Source organism: Pituophis catenifer, unplaced genomic scaffold (genome assembly GCF_029215685.1).
Source record: "Pituophis catenifer annectens isolate HBS135680 unplaced genomic scaffold, rPitCat1.0.hap2 SCAF_6, whole genome shotgun sequence".
Classification (NCBI taxonomy): Eukaryota; Metazoa; Chordata; class Lepidosauria; order Squamata; family Colubridae; genus Pituophis; species Pituophis catenifer.
The window spans coordinates 38,944,483-38,960,909 of NW_027256886.1; the positions used below are offsets into that span (position 1 = coordinate 38,944,483).

The following is a 16,427-nucleotide window of genomic DNA, read 5'->3' on the forward strand; positions in this document are numbered from 1 at the left end:
TCAAGGTTATTATAAAGCACCATAGCAGGTAGCAGCATTAAGCCAAACTTTGCTGCTGTTGTAAAAACTAATTAAAATCAGACCGCCCCACAAAGGGCCAACCACTAGAAAACCTCAAGACTGTAGACTGTAAGACTTTTCTAAGTCATCAAAAAGATCTTGGGAAAAGACAGCAGCAAACTATTTCCATATACTTAGCAAGAAAATATTGAAGGTATTCACAAAGTCACCATTAATCAAGCTTGATTTGAAGGAAAGAGCTTTTGGGAAGAGTGGGAAATGAATCCCCAATAGAAAGCAAATCAGCTAAATGGCTCTTTTAAATGGCATGACATTAATTCAAATTTCTGATATTGTACTGATCATTCGAGCCTTACCGGGAAATTAAAATAAGAATTATAAAAGGAAAACGGCTACAGCTGCTTATTACAATGATGTCGAACATGAATATATGTAAGAGAGAGTGTGAAGGCAGGAGCCATCTCCAGTTCCAACTTTTCACAAGCACAGATAAGATTTTTCTTTTTAAAAAGTTCCTTAGCTGCCAGGTAATAGAAATAAGGCTTGACACATGCCTAATTATTATACGGCTGCCTTAAATGTCCAGTTACTCAGTTTTATAGTTGCTGTTGCTGATGTTCAATTTTTAATTTTGTTTTGTTTTTTTAGATTGCACAAAGCATTATTCATTATATCCTACTCATCGCCTGAATTCAACTGTAATTCTACCTAACCTATAACTTGTCATGTTTTTTATAGCAATTCTATTACAGTACTCCTTTCATACTGTCTCATATCCTCATAACTTATAAACAAATTATTTTTGTTACAGTTTTTAACTCCATAATCTTAATGTTTTTACATTGTGATACTCAAAGATCAAGATACTGTATTGCAAGAGGATGAATAACACTAGAATTGCAAAAAAAAAAAAAAAAAAAAAAAGGAACAAAGACAAAATGGATCAAGATGGGATTTCATATGAATCTGTGAAAAAGGGAGAGATGAGATATTTCAGGAACAAAAGTCACTGTATGAAGTGGTGAAAACAAGGAGAGTTTGCAAGTATAGTAAATATGGAGATGCATATTGAAATATGGCAGAAATCAGTTTTAGGTGTGCTTCCTTTTCTTATTCTTATCTAATGCTTTCAATTTGCTTGGATTATTATTTGTTATTCCTTTGGTGTATTCTATATAATACTGTTTGAAAGAGAATAGCATATTTATGTACATTAGATAAAGCAACAGTGCAATATAAAATCATAGATCAGATGTCGATCATTCACAACGTTCAAATGGCATTCAGATGATTCCTATTATTTTATTTATTTATTTATTAAATAAATAAATTATTAAATAAATATATAGTGCTGCCCATCTCACTATTGAGCAACTCTAGTAATCATAGTTTCCATAATACAATAAGAAAATTCCTCTCTTTTTAAAAGTGCATATTATAAAATCACTTTCTTATCAAATATAAACATTTATGTTTCTACGATTTTATTTGATGCAAATAGATAATTAACATATATAAGTCCCTTATCCACAGAACAGGCTGAAAGCATTTTAGATAGCATGGTGTTCCAGTATATTATATGTTGAATGAATTTAATATATTAAATAAGTGCCAAGCCAATATAATTATTTTCATCAGCATCTGATAGCAATAACAAGAGTGATACTTTAGCAAAGTGACTTATGCTATTTTCTAAATATTGTCATTAAACAAGTACACAGCAAAATGAACTATAGGAAAAGACTTCTGTTCTGTAAATATAACTGAAAACAGTTAACTGAACTGTATTTCTATGACTTGAACACCCTTAATTAATAAGCTTTTTTTTTGTATGCAAGAGGTCTTTGTTATATGCACATAGGAAAAAAAGAGCTACATAACAATTTAAAATAAAACTATAACCAAAAATTAACTGAATTAAAAGGTAGAATAAGAGATATGTCTTTTCTTTTGGAAAGATACATTTCATTGCAGAAAAACAACTGTAAAGAGTGATTATGATGCTGCGATTAGACTCACAGAGTTTCATTTCTTCAAAGTATCAAATGAATAGCAACTTAACAAATATATTATCTACCCAGTTGTCATGAGACTTAGTATAATAAATCACACGCTGGGAAACTGAAATATCCCACAAAGCAATTATATGGCTAATATAAACTGGAAAGCCAATAGGCTTTTGTTGGAATAGATTTATTTAATCACAAATCTGGCAATAAAACTGCTTTTTAAATTTTCATTTCCAGCAGGAACACTGATTTAGTAAGAAGTACAAAGTTTTCCAATAAAACAAAATACTTTTGACAAAAGTGAATTTTTGCAGTGTCTTGAATGAAGATGTTATTGGATAAAAACTGACAAAGCTTACTGAAATATGTTCTGCTTATTCTGTGTTTCAGTTCAGCATATAAAAGAAAAATAAGGAAAACACACCTCAGGTTTTCTTTATTTCACAGGTGGGGTGGTCATTGGCAAAGTGTTAAGAAAGCAACTAACACAGTTTTGAATAGATACTTTGAGTTTCCAAAGGAGAGATTAAGCAGTATCTTTGATCCTTTCCATGCCCCAACACAGATGCTATTCAAGATAATCTTATTATTTTATAGATAAAGGAATCTGTTTTATGCTAGGGCAGACTTATGTATCTACTTATTCCAGTGTTATCACATTTTGATGAGCTTTGGCTTTTCAAATCTTCATACAGAGGTCTTTCATTTCCCCAGATTTACGTTCTTTTTAAATTGAGATGAACAGGAAGCATGTACTCTATTAGTTATTTTGAAAACTCACATGCCAAAACATATAACTTAAAAAATATACAGAGTTTCAGTCCCAATTAAGCTTTAAAATTTTAATTACATTAAAATTCTCATTTGGACCAATTCTGAAATTAATTCCTACAAAGCCTACATAATCTCCTCAAAATTCCAATCTGTTACAAGTATGTTTGATTAAGTTTTTGTTTTCCTACTGTACAAATAATCATTTATCTAATCTCTTCTACCACATTACTCACCAAATCAGATGCAAAACAGTATACAGAATACTAGATTTGGAAGGAATCTAGTCCAACCCCCTCCCCAAGCAGGAGAGCCTATACCCGTGATGGCAAACCTATGGCCTGTGTGCTACAGCTACAGCTGGCACGCAGAGCCCTCTCTGTGGGCACACGAGCTGTTGCCCAGCTCAGCTCCACCGCACATGCACGTGCACCTCCTGCTGGCCAGCTGATTTTTGGGATGCGTGGGGAGCGGAGTCATGTGTGCATGCACAGAGGTGTGCAGTGCAGTGAACCCTCCCTGGCCCATTTTTGGGCCCAGGAGGCTGCAGGGAGGCCTGCTAGGCCAAAAATGGGGGGCAGGGGGTCACGTGTGCATGCACGGGGGGTCGTGCGCACATATGCAGGGGGGGCACATTGCATTATGGGTGCCGGCACGCACGTGCTTTCGGCACACAACGAGAAAAAGGTTAGCCATCACTGGCTTATATGATTCTAGGCAATTAAGTCAACAGCCAACGACTTAATAGCCAACCATAAACACCCCAATCAACTACTAAAAAGCCACACATAACCAGGAACCATATAAATACCACACACAGAATAGCCCAAAGCATACACTCTGCTAGAGAAATTCCCTGAGGATGGGCTCCAGCAAGAGTCTGAAAGCTCGGAAGACTAAACTTCTGGTCCAAGTGACTGATCCAGATTGGATCCTGCAACATTATCCTGGAACATGTATATTCACCTTTATTTGTGTCCAATCCCTTCTTAAAAGCCTCCAGTGATGGAACACCCACAATTCTGGAGGCAAGCTGTTCCACTGATGAATTGTTCTCATTGTCCGGAAATTTCTCCTTAGTTCTAGATTGGATCTGTCCTTGATAAATTTCCATTCGTTACTTCTTGTTCTGTCCTTGGTGCTTTGAAGAATAGGTTGATCCCACTGTTCTGTGACAGTCTTCAAATATTGGAAGACTGTTATCATGTCACCCCTCATCCTTATCATTACACTAGACCAGGCTATCAAACTCACGTTGTCACGGTGGTGTCACATGACGTATTGGGGCTTTTTCCCCCTGCACTAATCTGGGTGTGGGTATGGCCAACGTGTGACATATCCGGCCTGTGGGCCAGGAGTTTGACAGCCCTGCATTAGACATACTCAATTCCTACAAATGTTCTTCATATGTTTTAACCACCAATCATCTTTGCTGCTCTTCTCTGCATCCTTTCTAGAATATCAACATTTTTTTTGTATTGTGGTGCCCAGTGGTGGGATTCAAGTAATTTAACAACTGGTTCTCTGCCCTAATGATTTCTTCCAACAACCAATTTGCCAAACTGTTCAGAAAGTTAACAACCGGTTCGCCCGAAGTGGTGCGAACTGGCTGAATCCCACCACTGGTGGTGACCAAAACTGAATGCAGTATTCCAAGTGTAATCTTACCAAAGCAGTATAAAGCAGTACTAACACTTCATGTAACCTTGATACTATCTCTGTTGATGCAGCACACTGCTGGCTCATATTTAAGTGTCTGTCCAGTAGGACTCCTAGATCCCTCTCACAGTTACTGCTGTGGAGCCACATACTATTTATTCTGTAATTGTGCATTTGGTTTTTCTTGCCTAAGTGTAAAATTTCACTTTTCTCACCACTGGATTGCACTTTGTTCAAAAGGTATGCAGTACTGTTCTGACATATATATGTTATTTCCAATATCAGTATGAATTTGAAGCAATACCATATTTCAAATCAAGCAAAAAAGAATGCAACATAAAATGTAGTTTTACAATGCACATTAAGAGTTTTTAAGGTAACAATATTATTTGCCACAACTCACCTGTAGGATTCTCTGCAAAATTAATGGCAGAGCAATGAATGTTGTCATATTGTTCAATACTTGCATTGTCAAGTTCTTCAAATCTAAAGAACAAATATGACAATAAAACTCATAGCAATGAATTTGATTTAAGTCTGTAATTTTTGTTTCAATGGTGAATACAGTTAATAAGAATGATGTATTTGGCTAGTGAATATTTCCTTTTGTGAATAATTGAATTGGAATCTCTTTAGTGTCTTAACTCAGGGGTAAGCAGCCTTCTTGGCAGCAAATAGCAAAGTTTTACAGGATCATGCAAAACACAAAAAATTATGTTAAATATTTAAAATGTAAAAGTTTTCAGTGATCTCACTACTGAGATTTGTGGAACGTCACATGATAATGCTGAAAGCCGAACTCTTACACGATTTCATTTGAAAACACTGACATTTTTGCAAGATATGGTGATACAGTGAGATGTTGGGTACTTTTAAAAATGTTTAAAATTAAATTTGCATTTAATTTTAGCATTTTGCGATGCCCTCATATACCTGCCTCACCTAATTGCATTTCAAATCAGTGATATTTTCAAAAGGATTTCCCAAAATTAAAATTACCTTTGCAAAGGTAGACTAACTTAAATATCACTTAGGTGAGATGAATAATGTAGAAATTTGATAAATACTGTAAATAAACTCAATAGCTATATTTAAATGCAAAAGAAGGTAGCTCCAGAAACTTCACTGATGAAAAATGTTGCCAAAATCATGCTTCAAATATCAAGTCATACCAGGTTCAAATTCATGATTTTATCACAGAAAGGGAAAGGTAAAGAAATGTTATTTAGAAATATATTTCTGATATTACATACAACTGAATTGCTCAGTAGCAAAACTTATTCACAGCTTTCTTGTTATTTGTTATTTTGTCTTGGATATCACTTCTTGGACAAAAAAAGAGACAAACATGCTTACATTCAGAGTAACGGGGTAGCAATGCAGATCTTTGGGGTGACAACATTGCTTCTAGGAGCGGAAACCACAGTGCCTAAAAACAAGAGGAATCTCAGAGTTGCACAAAAAAATAACCTCCATCAGTCTCACACAGAGTATCTTGCTTCTGTCCCTGGATGTGCCCAATGCCTGTACCTTCTGCAAAGCAGCATCAACACCACTATAAAGTGAAAAGGACATAAGTGCCTGGCTGCCCCTTGGAAAACAGACTTTCTCCCTCATCTAAGTGATAAATGCAATGTATCTCCCAATGCACTGTTCCCGTATTGAGAGAGCTATTTTAGAGACTGCTGCTATCATCATTTCCCAGCCTCCCAACTTGCATTGCATATTGCACCCAGGGCATTTTGGTTGCAGACAATCTCAACACAATTTCTCTATCCCAGCCAACTTCACTGCTAACATTTCACAGCATATTTTTTGGAATCAGGTCTAGAAGGGCAAGGCATGCTGATGTTAAGGTCCACTGGGGAGGATTCTGCTACAGAATATATAGTGTAGTGTGACAGAGTCCAATAGTTTTTCAATATTTCTTATTAAAATACAAATTAGCTTTCTCTGGGCTTTTTATAGGATAATGGAAGGAAAGTATTTCTAGTAAAAGGAGAAAAACATGTTATGTGGCTGTTATTTAAAAGACACAGACCTCACAAGCTTTCTCTTCTACAGTAATTGAGTGGGATTACCTCAATTCAGATACTTTGTTTCTACTTTATGAATCCAGAATGTGGATTATCAACAATAATACCTCAGAAAGACTTGGGGTTGCACTTATCTCAACAGGAAATATTATTATTGACTTTATAAAAAGTCAGGAAAATAGATGAAATATATGATGGTAGCTACAAGTCTACCTTAATGTTACAAAAAAAGTGGCTTTATGGGAAACAAATGCATCCCTTTTTATAAACCAGAGTATAAGGGAATACTTACTTCTCGCTCCTGCTGATTAAATTTGTGTGAATTCCTCTGGCAAAGTGCAATTGTTTTTGCTAAGGTACCTTCAATATCTTTTAGTAAAGGAAGTTGCACTGAAATTTGGATTAGAGAGAAGCAGTAATTAGATATTATTTTGTACTTAAGGCAATTAAAATATATATGGAAGAATATTAATCACATCAATGAGGAATGTGTGTTACATATAATAGCTCTTTGGAAATGAGAAATAAAAATTAATAAATGTCTACAAAATAAATGGTCTTGATTCTGACCGAATAACACAAACATTTAATATAACATTGAATTTTGTTCAAAATGAATGCACAAATAAATCTGTTTCGAAACTTACTTTTATCTCCAGAAGTCAGTGTTGAAAGCTTGCTTTGTAACCACTAAGAAAAAAACATATTTTGTGTTATTTGAATTCACATGGCATTTTATAAGCTATCCATAAGTGCCCATTCTATTCCTCTCTCATTTACTAAGACTTCCACATTTTCCTCAACTTTTGTAAGAATTGGTCATATCTCTATATAGTGGGCCACACTAGGGAGAGCAGCCATTAAGAGAGGCCATCATGCGGGGCATTTTATTTTATTTTCAACTGTAATGGGCAGGCTCCCATTGATTGAGGACTACCTATGCCCTCAGTAAGAACTGCAGTGACAAAGTGACAGTTCAGATATTTACACACATAATAAATCTGACAGGTCTTACAAACAGCTGTTTTCAATTTTAAAATTATGATCAGATGTGAGTAAGAATCATAAAGCTTCTTCTAAAGATTAAAATCAGCTTAATTCAAATTTGGTAGATATATACATTAAATCCAATGAATTCTAGATTTTTAATGCATACAACATTGACCACCCCCAATGTTAATTTTTTATTCAGCTTAACTTTTTTTCTAAATAAATAAAAAAACAAACCCCTTGCCATTTCACAATGAAGTTTCCACTCTGTTATACCTCAAGCATAATTAAGAAGGCACCAGGAATGTCATCTTTCTTTTCAAGCAAGTAAGAAGAAGCCTCATGGAGCTGATATTTTTGGGTGACCTGCACAAAATGCCAAACATTAATTTTAGCAATTTGTATGCAGAAAACATTCACTATTTGGTTATTCTGAATCACCTCTGGGGGGATACAATCTCATATCTCTCATTTTGCTAGGCTAGAAATTTCCTGCACAATTAACCTTCTATATTTTTTCATTACAATAGAAGAGAAGCAAATTAAAGAGAAGGAATTTCAGATGCAAGGTAACAATTTACAAAAGCTTAGTTACCTGGCATCATCCTGATTCCTTTTCAATTCCTTTTTTCATTTTTCATGATTGAAGGCAAATATACATGCCCCACAATAATGTTGCAGGATCCAATCTGGATCAGTCACCGAGACCAGAGGTTTTGTCTTCCAAGCTTTCAGACTTGTGCTGGAGCCCATCCTCAGGGGACTTCTCTCTGGCAGGATGGGCTCCAGCATGAGTCTGACAGCTTGGAAGACAAAACCTCTGGTCCAGGGGTGGGTTCTACTTATCTTTACTAACAGTTCGCAGCAGCGCTGCGTGTGCACGCTTCGCTCACGCGCGCTCTTCTGCACATTGGTGACGTCAGGGTCGGTGGGCGGGGCCTCCCACTGGTTTTACTACTGGTTCTAAAGAACTGGTGCGAACCAGGGGCAACCCACCACTGCTCTGGTCCAAGTGACTGAACCAGATTATTTTTTAAAAAAAATGTAAAAGGAAGTTATTATACAGAACTCTGTAATATGTACCAACAATCTCTGGTGTCTTCCCCCTTATAATTTCAGATGCCTATCTTCATGATTCAGTAGTTGTTGTTTCTTGAATTGTAACAGTTCAACATTTCATTGCCATAGAAATGTAACCAAAATTTGAAGCAAAAAAAGGCAACATCTTGAATGGACAAAGCTCTTGCTAAAATTATACCAAGCTAAATGATAGTAATCTAACAAGTGCCTGTATAGAATTTTTGACAACTTAGATTGTCAGATCATGTTCAAGATACATTGGCTTGGAAATTTCCTACTTAAAAACATTTAGCTGTAAACTAGTTCAAATTAGCACAGGGAGGGGGTAGGCCTCAAAGGTTGCAGTTTCCTTTTGCCTAGTGCTAGAGATTCACATATTAAAGATGAATATCTGAATTTTGCAAGTCTATATATATACACTGATACAAACAAGTTTAGTTTCCAGAAAGACTAGTACATAGGATTACTATAGGACAGTGATGGCTAAACTTTTTGCTGTCGCGTGCCAAAAGTGGGGGGAGCATGGGGGTCATGCGCGCGCATGCCCACACCCATAATTCAATGCCCCCCTGCACTCCCCCCACTTTTGGCACACAACGGCAAAAAGGTTACCGGTGGGACTGGTAAGCCCATTTTTCACCCTCCCCAAGCTCCAGAAGCTTTCTTGGAGTCTGGGGAGGGCGAAAACAGCTTTCCCCATGCCCCCAGATGCCCTCTGGAGGCCAGAAACAGCTCGTTTCCCAATTTCCAGTGGGTCTGGAAGGCCCGAAAATCAGCTGACCTGCTTGTGCATGCACACTGGAGCTGAGCTAGAACAACACTCGTGTGCCCACATATATGGCTCCGTGTGCCACCTGTGACACACATGCCATAGGTTTGCCAACACAGCTATAAGAGCTTGATAAGGTTGAGTTCCAACTTCCATAGACAAAAGCTTAGATAAGCCCATGTTTCACACATACAGTAGACAACAGGTTTGAGAGAACTGTACGATGTGGTAGCGATGGGGCCTACAATACTGCATTAACTGCATAAAGAAAGATAATTGTGTAACAGTGTAAAATAATATAATTGATTTTAATAGTAGATCTTACAAAACTGAATCTAGTTTCATCCTATTCACACACGTTACCTGAATTGTCTCTTCCAGTCTATAGGACTCCAGGAACTTCAAAGTTTCTAAGACCTGGTCAGAATCATACCGACACAGCAAATCAATAAACTGTTCGGTAACAGAGGGAGAAAGCTGAAGCAAATCTTGATTGATACCTTCCCTGAAATAACAAATATTTCTTAATATTAGTTACTAACATATCCTAAACACTTCAGATACAGACATTACATATTGTGATAAAATACATAAAACCATATTGAAACAAACTCTATATGCAGAGAAAGTATTAGATTCATAGAATATAGTGTGTCCATAATTTTTCATATGAGAACTCTATGGAAAATAAATATAAAATTTCTTTCTCACCCCTAAGGGTGGTATGTGTCTTCCTCATTCTTTGTCAACTACCACGGGTTCTATGCAGTATTTCAGTTTTTCCTAGCTCTGCACACTTCTGGACAGAAAGCCTTGATGTCATTCCTGGGGTCTGTTGGAGCTATTCTCCCAGTTTAGGAATCACAGCTTTGAGAGCTGTTACCACTACTGGGGCTACTTTGGCCTTTACTTTCCACACCCACTCTAGTTCTACTTTTTGGCTCTGGTATTTCCACAGTGTCCTTCCTGATACTGCTGATATCAATACATCTGTCACTACTCCTGGTCCTTGTCTATTACCATGAAGTACCTTCCTGTCCATTTGGATCTGAAAGCCCCACAAGATGTTAGCCCTATTATTCTCCATGACCTTCTGTGGACCCCCCCCCCAAATCTGGACTTGGGAGGGTCTAGCCCACACACTTACAGATGTTTCTATACAGAATGCCAGCGATTTGGTTATACCATTCAATATATGCTGTTCTTGTCTGCAATGTACATCTGCCACTGAAGCACTCAGCATAGCAGCACAAGAAGCATGGATCTACCACACTATATGTTGGGTTGTTTCCAAGGCCTCACTGCATAGCCTGCATTCCAGATCTTGTCTGGTGTGGTAAATCCGTGCTTCTATAGATGTGATGCTTAGTTTTCTTGTGCTGTTAGGATCAGTGCTTCAGTGCTGTCTTTTAGTCCAGCCCTTTCCAACCATTGGAAGGATTTCCCAGTGTCAGACACCTCAGTTATCTGTCAAGAGTACATCCCATGCAGAATCTTGTCTTGCTAGGGCGCTTACTCTGCTTTTTTTTTTTTTTTTAATTTCATTTATATGCTGCCCTTCTCCGGAGACTCAGGGTGGCTTACAATGCGTTAAGCAATAGCCTTCATACTTTTGTATATACCTGCTTAGTAGGGCTTTCGGCCCCTCCTAAGCAGTGTTCTATTTTATACAAAGTCAGTTTATTGCCCCCACAATTTGGGTCCTCAATTTACCTACCTCAGAAAGGATGGAAGGCTGAGTCAACCTTGAGCCTGGTGAATTTCGAACTTACAGTAATTGCAGACAGCTGGTGTTAATCACAATGCTTTTTAGTCTGCTGAGCCACCAGGCCCATGCTTGATCTTCATCTCACATCTGCTGTTGTCCCAGACATTCTTTCAACATTCATATTTGGGTCCTGTCTTACTGATGTACTCCTGAATGCTCTAAGGACAACAGCTTTGACGCTCATCAGACTCTGCCTGCTCTCTCTGTGGATGGTGTGTAGCCTCTGGTTATAAATGTTGGACTCAGTATGGAAGCCTCCATACATTGTGAGGAGCTTCCAGATCTTCACATTGGTAGCCTCCCTGTCCTCCTTTGACCAGCTCACTATACTGGCAGGTATCTGATGACTGGCAGGGCATGCTAGTTGATAGCATGGATCTGTAGCATTTTTCTTACTTACAACCTTACCTTCTCCAATATATCCCTGCTCAGTTGCCTGTCTCAGAAACTGAGCTGAAATTAGCACAATGGATACAAGCAATATCCATCCAAAAAAAACAACAGATAGATGGCTAAATATGGGCTTGATCACTCTTTAAAAATGTACAAAAACATAAGTGCAGAAGAAGAAAGGAGAGGACTTGCTATATGGAATTGAATTTGGAGTGCTTGGTTTCTGAAAGTCTGTAGGATTGAGAAAATAGTATGACTGGCTTCTACTGATTTCTCTAAAACTGTGAGAAATCAAAGAATTTGGATTGTTAAATGATTTACAAAAAAGAAAAAAGATAGCCAAATAATAAGAAATGGAAGCAAATTGTGACTTAATTGTAATTTTGTTCAGGCAAACATAATAGCTGTATTTTAACAAAGTGAGGAACTAATATAGATTAATTTTTAAGTTACTATAGACTTCACTAATTTGACATCTTCCAGATACGTTATAATCACAATACCTAAAATTCCTAGCAAGAGACATACTCTTTGCTATTGTTTGAGAAAAACTTAATAATGAAGTTATTAAGAACAAAGATATTCCCAAGCAAAAATCTGCCTTCAGTGTATACATTATTTTATTAAAACAGATTTCATTCTAAGAGCCTGTAGTCTTTGTAGCAGAGAATCTAATGACAGACCAAAAAAAAGCCTCTTGTGATATAACTATATTGAAAGGAATGGAATTACAAGGAGATTAGTTAGCAAGATTTAATTTAACTGAAAATCTGTTTTAAACTAGACATAAATTGAAATGGGCAAGGGAGAAATGTGGATCTATAGGATTGCTTTGGTACTGTATATAAAGCAAGCCAAGAACATTTTTGCCCATAACTAAATGAGTGGTTATATAATCTCTTACAGGTATCTCTCACAGTATTTAGAATCCCTGTAACAAAGAGTATACAAAACTGAGAGCCAACAGCACCCCTGACACAGAAATGATTACAAATGGCTTTGTGAGATGCTTTCTGTTACTTAACAAATTTTTATAGTGCCTCGTATGTTAAAATCAAGTTCCTCTGCAAAGTGAGATGAAACTAACTTTTCAATAGTTGTCATACCTTTTACAACAGCCATTTATAGTAGACTATATATGAAGAAAATGATGTATGACTGATTTTTCTTTCCTAGTGGTATGTATGATATGATATTTATACTTGCTTTATCAAAAATAAAATTGCTTCTATACTCCATTTTAGCAGTATGGAAGCATTTGTTACTATTGAGATTCACAAGAAAAATGAATTGATTTCACTATTAAAGTGGATCCAAAAATCAGAAAAACTGGATGGCAGATCTATTTAAAGATTCCTTGTAGATGGAATATTAATTAATGACAAGCATTATCAGATACCACAAAAGTCCAATCTATTTGATAAAATACCATTCTAAGCCACAAATTTGTTTCTTCACAATAGGATTTTTTATTTTTTTAAAAGCAAGTATATAAGTTACAAATACTAATATAATACAGCCAAATACTAATATAAATAATGAGATTTCAGGAGTTAAAATGTATACATACCTTGGATCAAGGAGACTCTTCAAAAATTGGAAAAGCAAATGTTCATCCTGACAAGAAAAGGTAAGAAAGCAAAGTGAACACAGTGTTTAAGATTCAACTATTCTTAATATTTTTAACAGATTTAGTGATTCAGTCTGCTTATGATTTCCCTATAAATTTGGTATACAGGTAATCCTCAATTTACAACAGTTCCTTTAGTGACCTTTCAAAGTTGCAATGGCGCTGAAAAAAAATGACTTTTGACTGTTTTTCACACATGACTTTTGAAGCATCCCCATGGTCACGTGATCAAAATTCAGATGCTTGGCAACTGACTCATATTTACAATGGTTGCAGTGTCCTCAGGTCATGTGATCACCTTTTGTGACCTTCTGACAAGCAAAATCAAGAGGAAGCCAGATTCACTTAACAACCGTGTTACTAACAAATGCAATGATTCATATAACAAGAAAGGTCGTAAGAAAGAAAAAAAATTAACAAGACAAGGCAAAACTCACTTTAAAAATGTTTCACTTAGCAACAGAAATTTTGGGCTCAATTGTGGTCGTAAGTCAAGGACTACCTGTACTTGATCTATTATGAATATGAATGACATTCAGCAGTTATAGAACAGAATATTCCAAAGCATTAAATCCATTTAATATTCACTGGCTAAAGATAATAACATGTCTAGATTCAAAAACAACTGTTTCTACAAGCATATTACATTATTCAACATCCTCAAGCTATTTTAAATTGGTACAAACAGCAGGTATTCAAATATATGGCAGCATAACTCAGGCTTCCTATTACAGCCACTGTCTGTCACAGAACACCTGAATACTGCTGGGAATTCTGGAATATATGCAAAATATCTTCTCAAATGATGTTCAACCTCACACTCTGTGTGTCCTCTACAATGTGTTTAATCTTCCCTAAAGATTGCATTATGTATCAGAAGAAAGCAGACCCATTTTAATGCAACTTGTTTGCGACTGCCAATGTTCTCACTGAAGGAACACCAATAAGCTTCAATCTATCAGTCCATTAAAAAAAACTATTCTTTTTAATAAATCAAGGGGAGACTTCTTTTAAATATCTTCCTGCCAAATTCCAAACACAAAATCTTGTTGTTGAGAATGAAATTTTTAAGAAAGCAGCATGATCTTAGATACTGACAATTTTGCAAAATTTGATTTTTTATCCTTTGTGACAACTCTCCTCAGAAATTATAGCAATAGCAATAGCATTTAGACTTATATATCGCTTCACCGTGCTTTGCAGCCCTCTCTAAGCAGTTTACAGAGTCAGCATATTGCTCCCAACAAACTGGGTCCTCATTTTACCAACCTCGGAAGAATGGAAGGCTGAGTCAACCTTGAGCCTGGTGAGATTTGAACTGCCAAACTGCTGCCAGCCGGTGATCAGCACTACTGCATTCTAACTACTGCACCACCGCAGCTAAATTATGTAGTGCCCAGTTGACTGAGCAACCTGTATTATTTTAACCTATCCTTGAATTCTATTATTTGTGTTGTTTACATGTTCTCTCTTGCCATGATTGCTATTTTTAGTGTTACAGATCTTTGGATTTAGTCTGTGTGGGTTTAGTCTGTGGCATGTTTCTTGACTGCTTGTTCCTTTATTTATATTCCTTGCAGACAGCTGGTAATTTATTTAATTCATTATTAAAATAAAATTACTAGCTGTCTGCAAGGAATATAAATTCTTTCATTCCCCACTATCCTGTCAGAGCTGAAGAAGCTTCTTGGATGAGAAGCAAAACGTCTTCAAAAGAAAAAACAAGAAAGTCCAGTTGCCTCCTGAGAAAGCACCTTTGGGACAACCATGACCTGGATGACTGAGAATCTCTAAAGCAAGGGTATCAAACTTGCATCATCACAGTGGCGTCACGTGACATATCGGGACTTTCCCCCCCCTTTGCTAAACTAGGTGTGGGCGTGGCCAGCACGTGACGCATCTGGCCTGTGGGCCATGAGTTTGACTGCCCTGCTCTACAGACTTGTTCCTTTATTGTTAAATGACTGATCCTAAAAGACTGAAACAATCCTCAATTCCTATATCTTCAGTCAGTTCTAATGCTGATTGCTGTATCTGTTACCATTGGTTGGTATTCATATTTAATTTGCATTTTTGACTGTCAGAATAGAGTTATCAGCACAGCATAGATAACTGAAGTTTTTTCCTCCAGTTTCAAAACCACACTCATTTTTCTCCCAACCCCTTATTATATATTTACTGTATAGGTTGAATAAATAAAGCGAAGAGCATAAAGCCTTGTTTCATTTATTTTCCAACCTGGAGCCAGTCTGCTTCATTATGTTCTATCTCTATTGGGGCTTCCTGATCTGTATATAGGTTTCTTATGGGCATAAAGACATTTTCTGGGTTTCCCATTTTTCCATGCTTTGACATGCTTTTTATAATCAATGAAGCACAAAGAGCCTTCTTTTTAATATTCTTTGGCTTTCTCTTTTTTAAATTTCTCTTTTTATTTTATTTTATTCAAAAGAAAGTTAAAATACAAAGCTCCCAAAAATTTGAAACAAACAACCCCCCCACAAAACAAACAAGACATTAAAAAAGGTGCATTGAAAAGAAAACAACAACACATATACACATATTATCCCTCCAAGTTAAATACTGCTTAATACATTACTACAATATTGGTTCCCACCTCTTGCAAAATAGACCCCCAAAATTTTTAAACTGGTAAATCTATTTTCAAATGATGTTGATTTCAATGATGTTAAATAGAGTAGCAATTACCATCAATGGATTATATACAGGTCTGTTATCTATATACCATATTAATGGCAAAATAGTAAACAGGAAGAACAACAATAATAAAAAAGAAAGGCTAAAGTTGTAAAGCCCTCTGTTAACAAACTGTTATTGTAGTCAACTTAGAAAATTTAACACAACATCTTTTCTTTCTTTTCTTTTTTTTTATTGAAAAAGTTTTCAAATACAAGTTTTTCCCCCTTTTTTTCCCCCTTCCCCCTCCCTAACCCCCCCTCACCCCCCCTCACCCCTGTGACTTCTTCATAACAAAAAAACCTAATTCATAACAGATTACTTACTCCCTCCTCTAAATACTGACCTTTACTTACTAGAAATATTATTAATATTATAACATCCCCTTTTAACCATACATTTCAAAAAAGAAAAAAAAAAGAAAAAAAAAAGAAAAAGAGAAAGAGAAAAGATTCTACTATGACATTATATGATGACTTCTAATTTAACATATTTTTATAACCCCCAATTTAACAATAATCTGCCCTTTTTCTCCTCTTTCAAACTTTTATCTATATATTATTTTACAACATTTCAAAACCACCTTCCGCTTTAAAAATATATA

General features: G+C 36.2%; 1 protein-coding gene across 1 annotated transcript in view; it reads right to left on the bottom strand.

Annotated features, from left to right (window-relative positions):
* VPS8 (VPS8 subunit of CORVET complex) overlaps positions 1-16,427 on the bottom strand; it is an 87,398-nt gene that overhangs the window by 19,185 nt on the left and 51,786 nt on the right. Inside the window, exons 34-40 of the mRNA XM_070946443.1 lie at positions 13,067-13,113; positions 9,699-9,840; positions 7,763-7,852; positions 7,144-7,186; positions 6,789-6,886; positions 5,817-5,889; positions 4,864-4,946 (exon numbers count right to left, since the gene is read on the bottom strand). Of these exons, the coding sequence (XP_070802544.1) occupies positions 4,864-4,946; positions 5,817-5,889; positions 6,789-6,886; positions 7,144-7,186; positions 7,763-7,852; positions 9,699-9,840; positions 13,067-13,113 (576 nt within the window). The remainder of the gene's footprint in view (positions 1-4,863; positions 4,947-5,816; positions 5,890-6,788; positions 6,887-7,143; positions 7,187-7,762; positions 7,853-9,698; positions 9,841-13,066; positions 13,114-16,427) is intronic.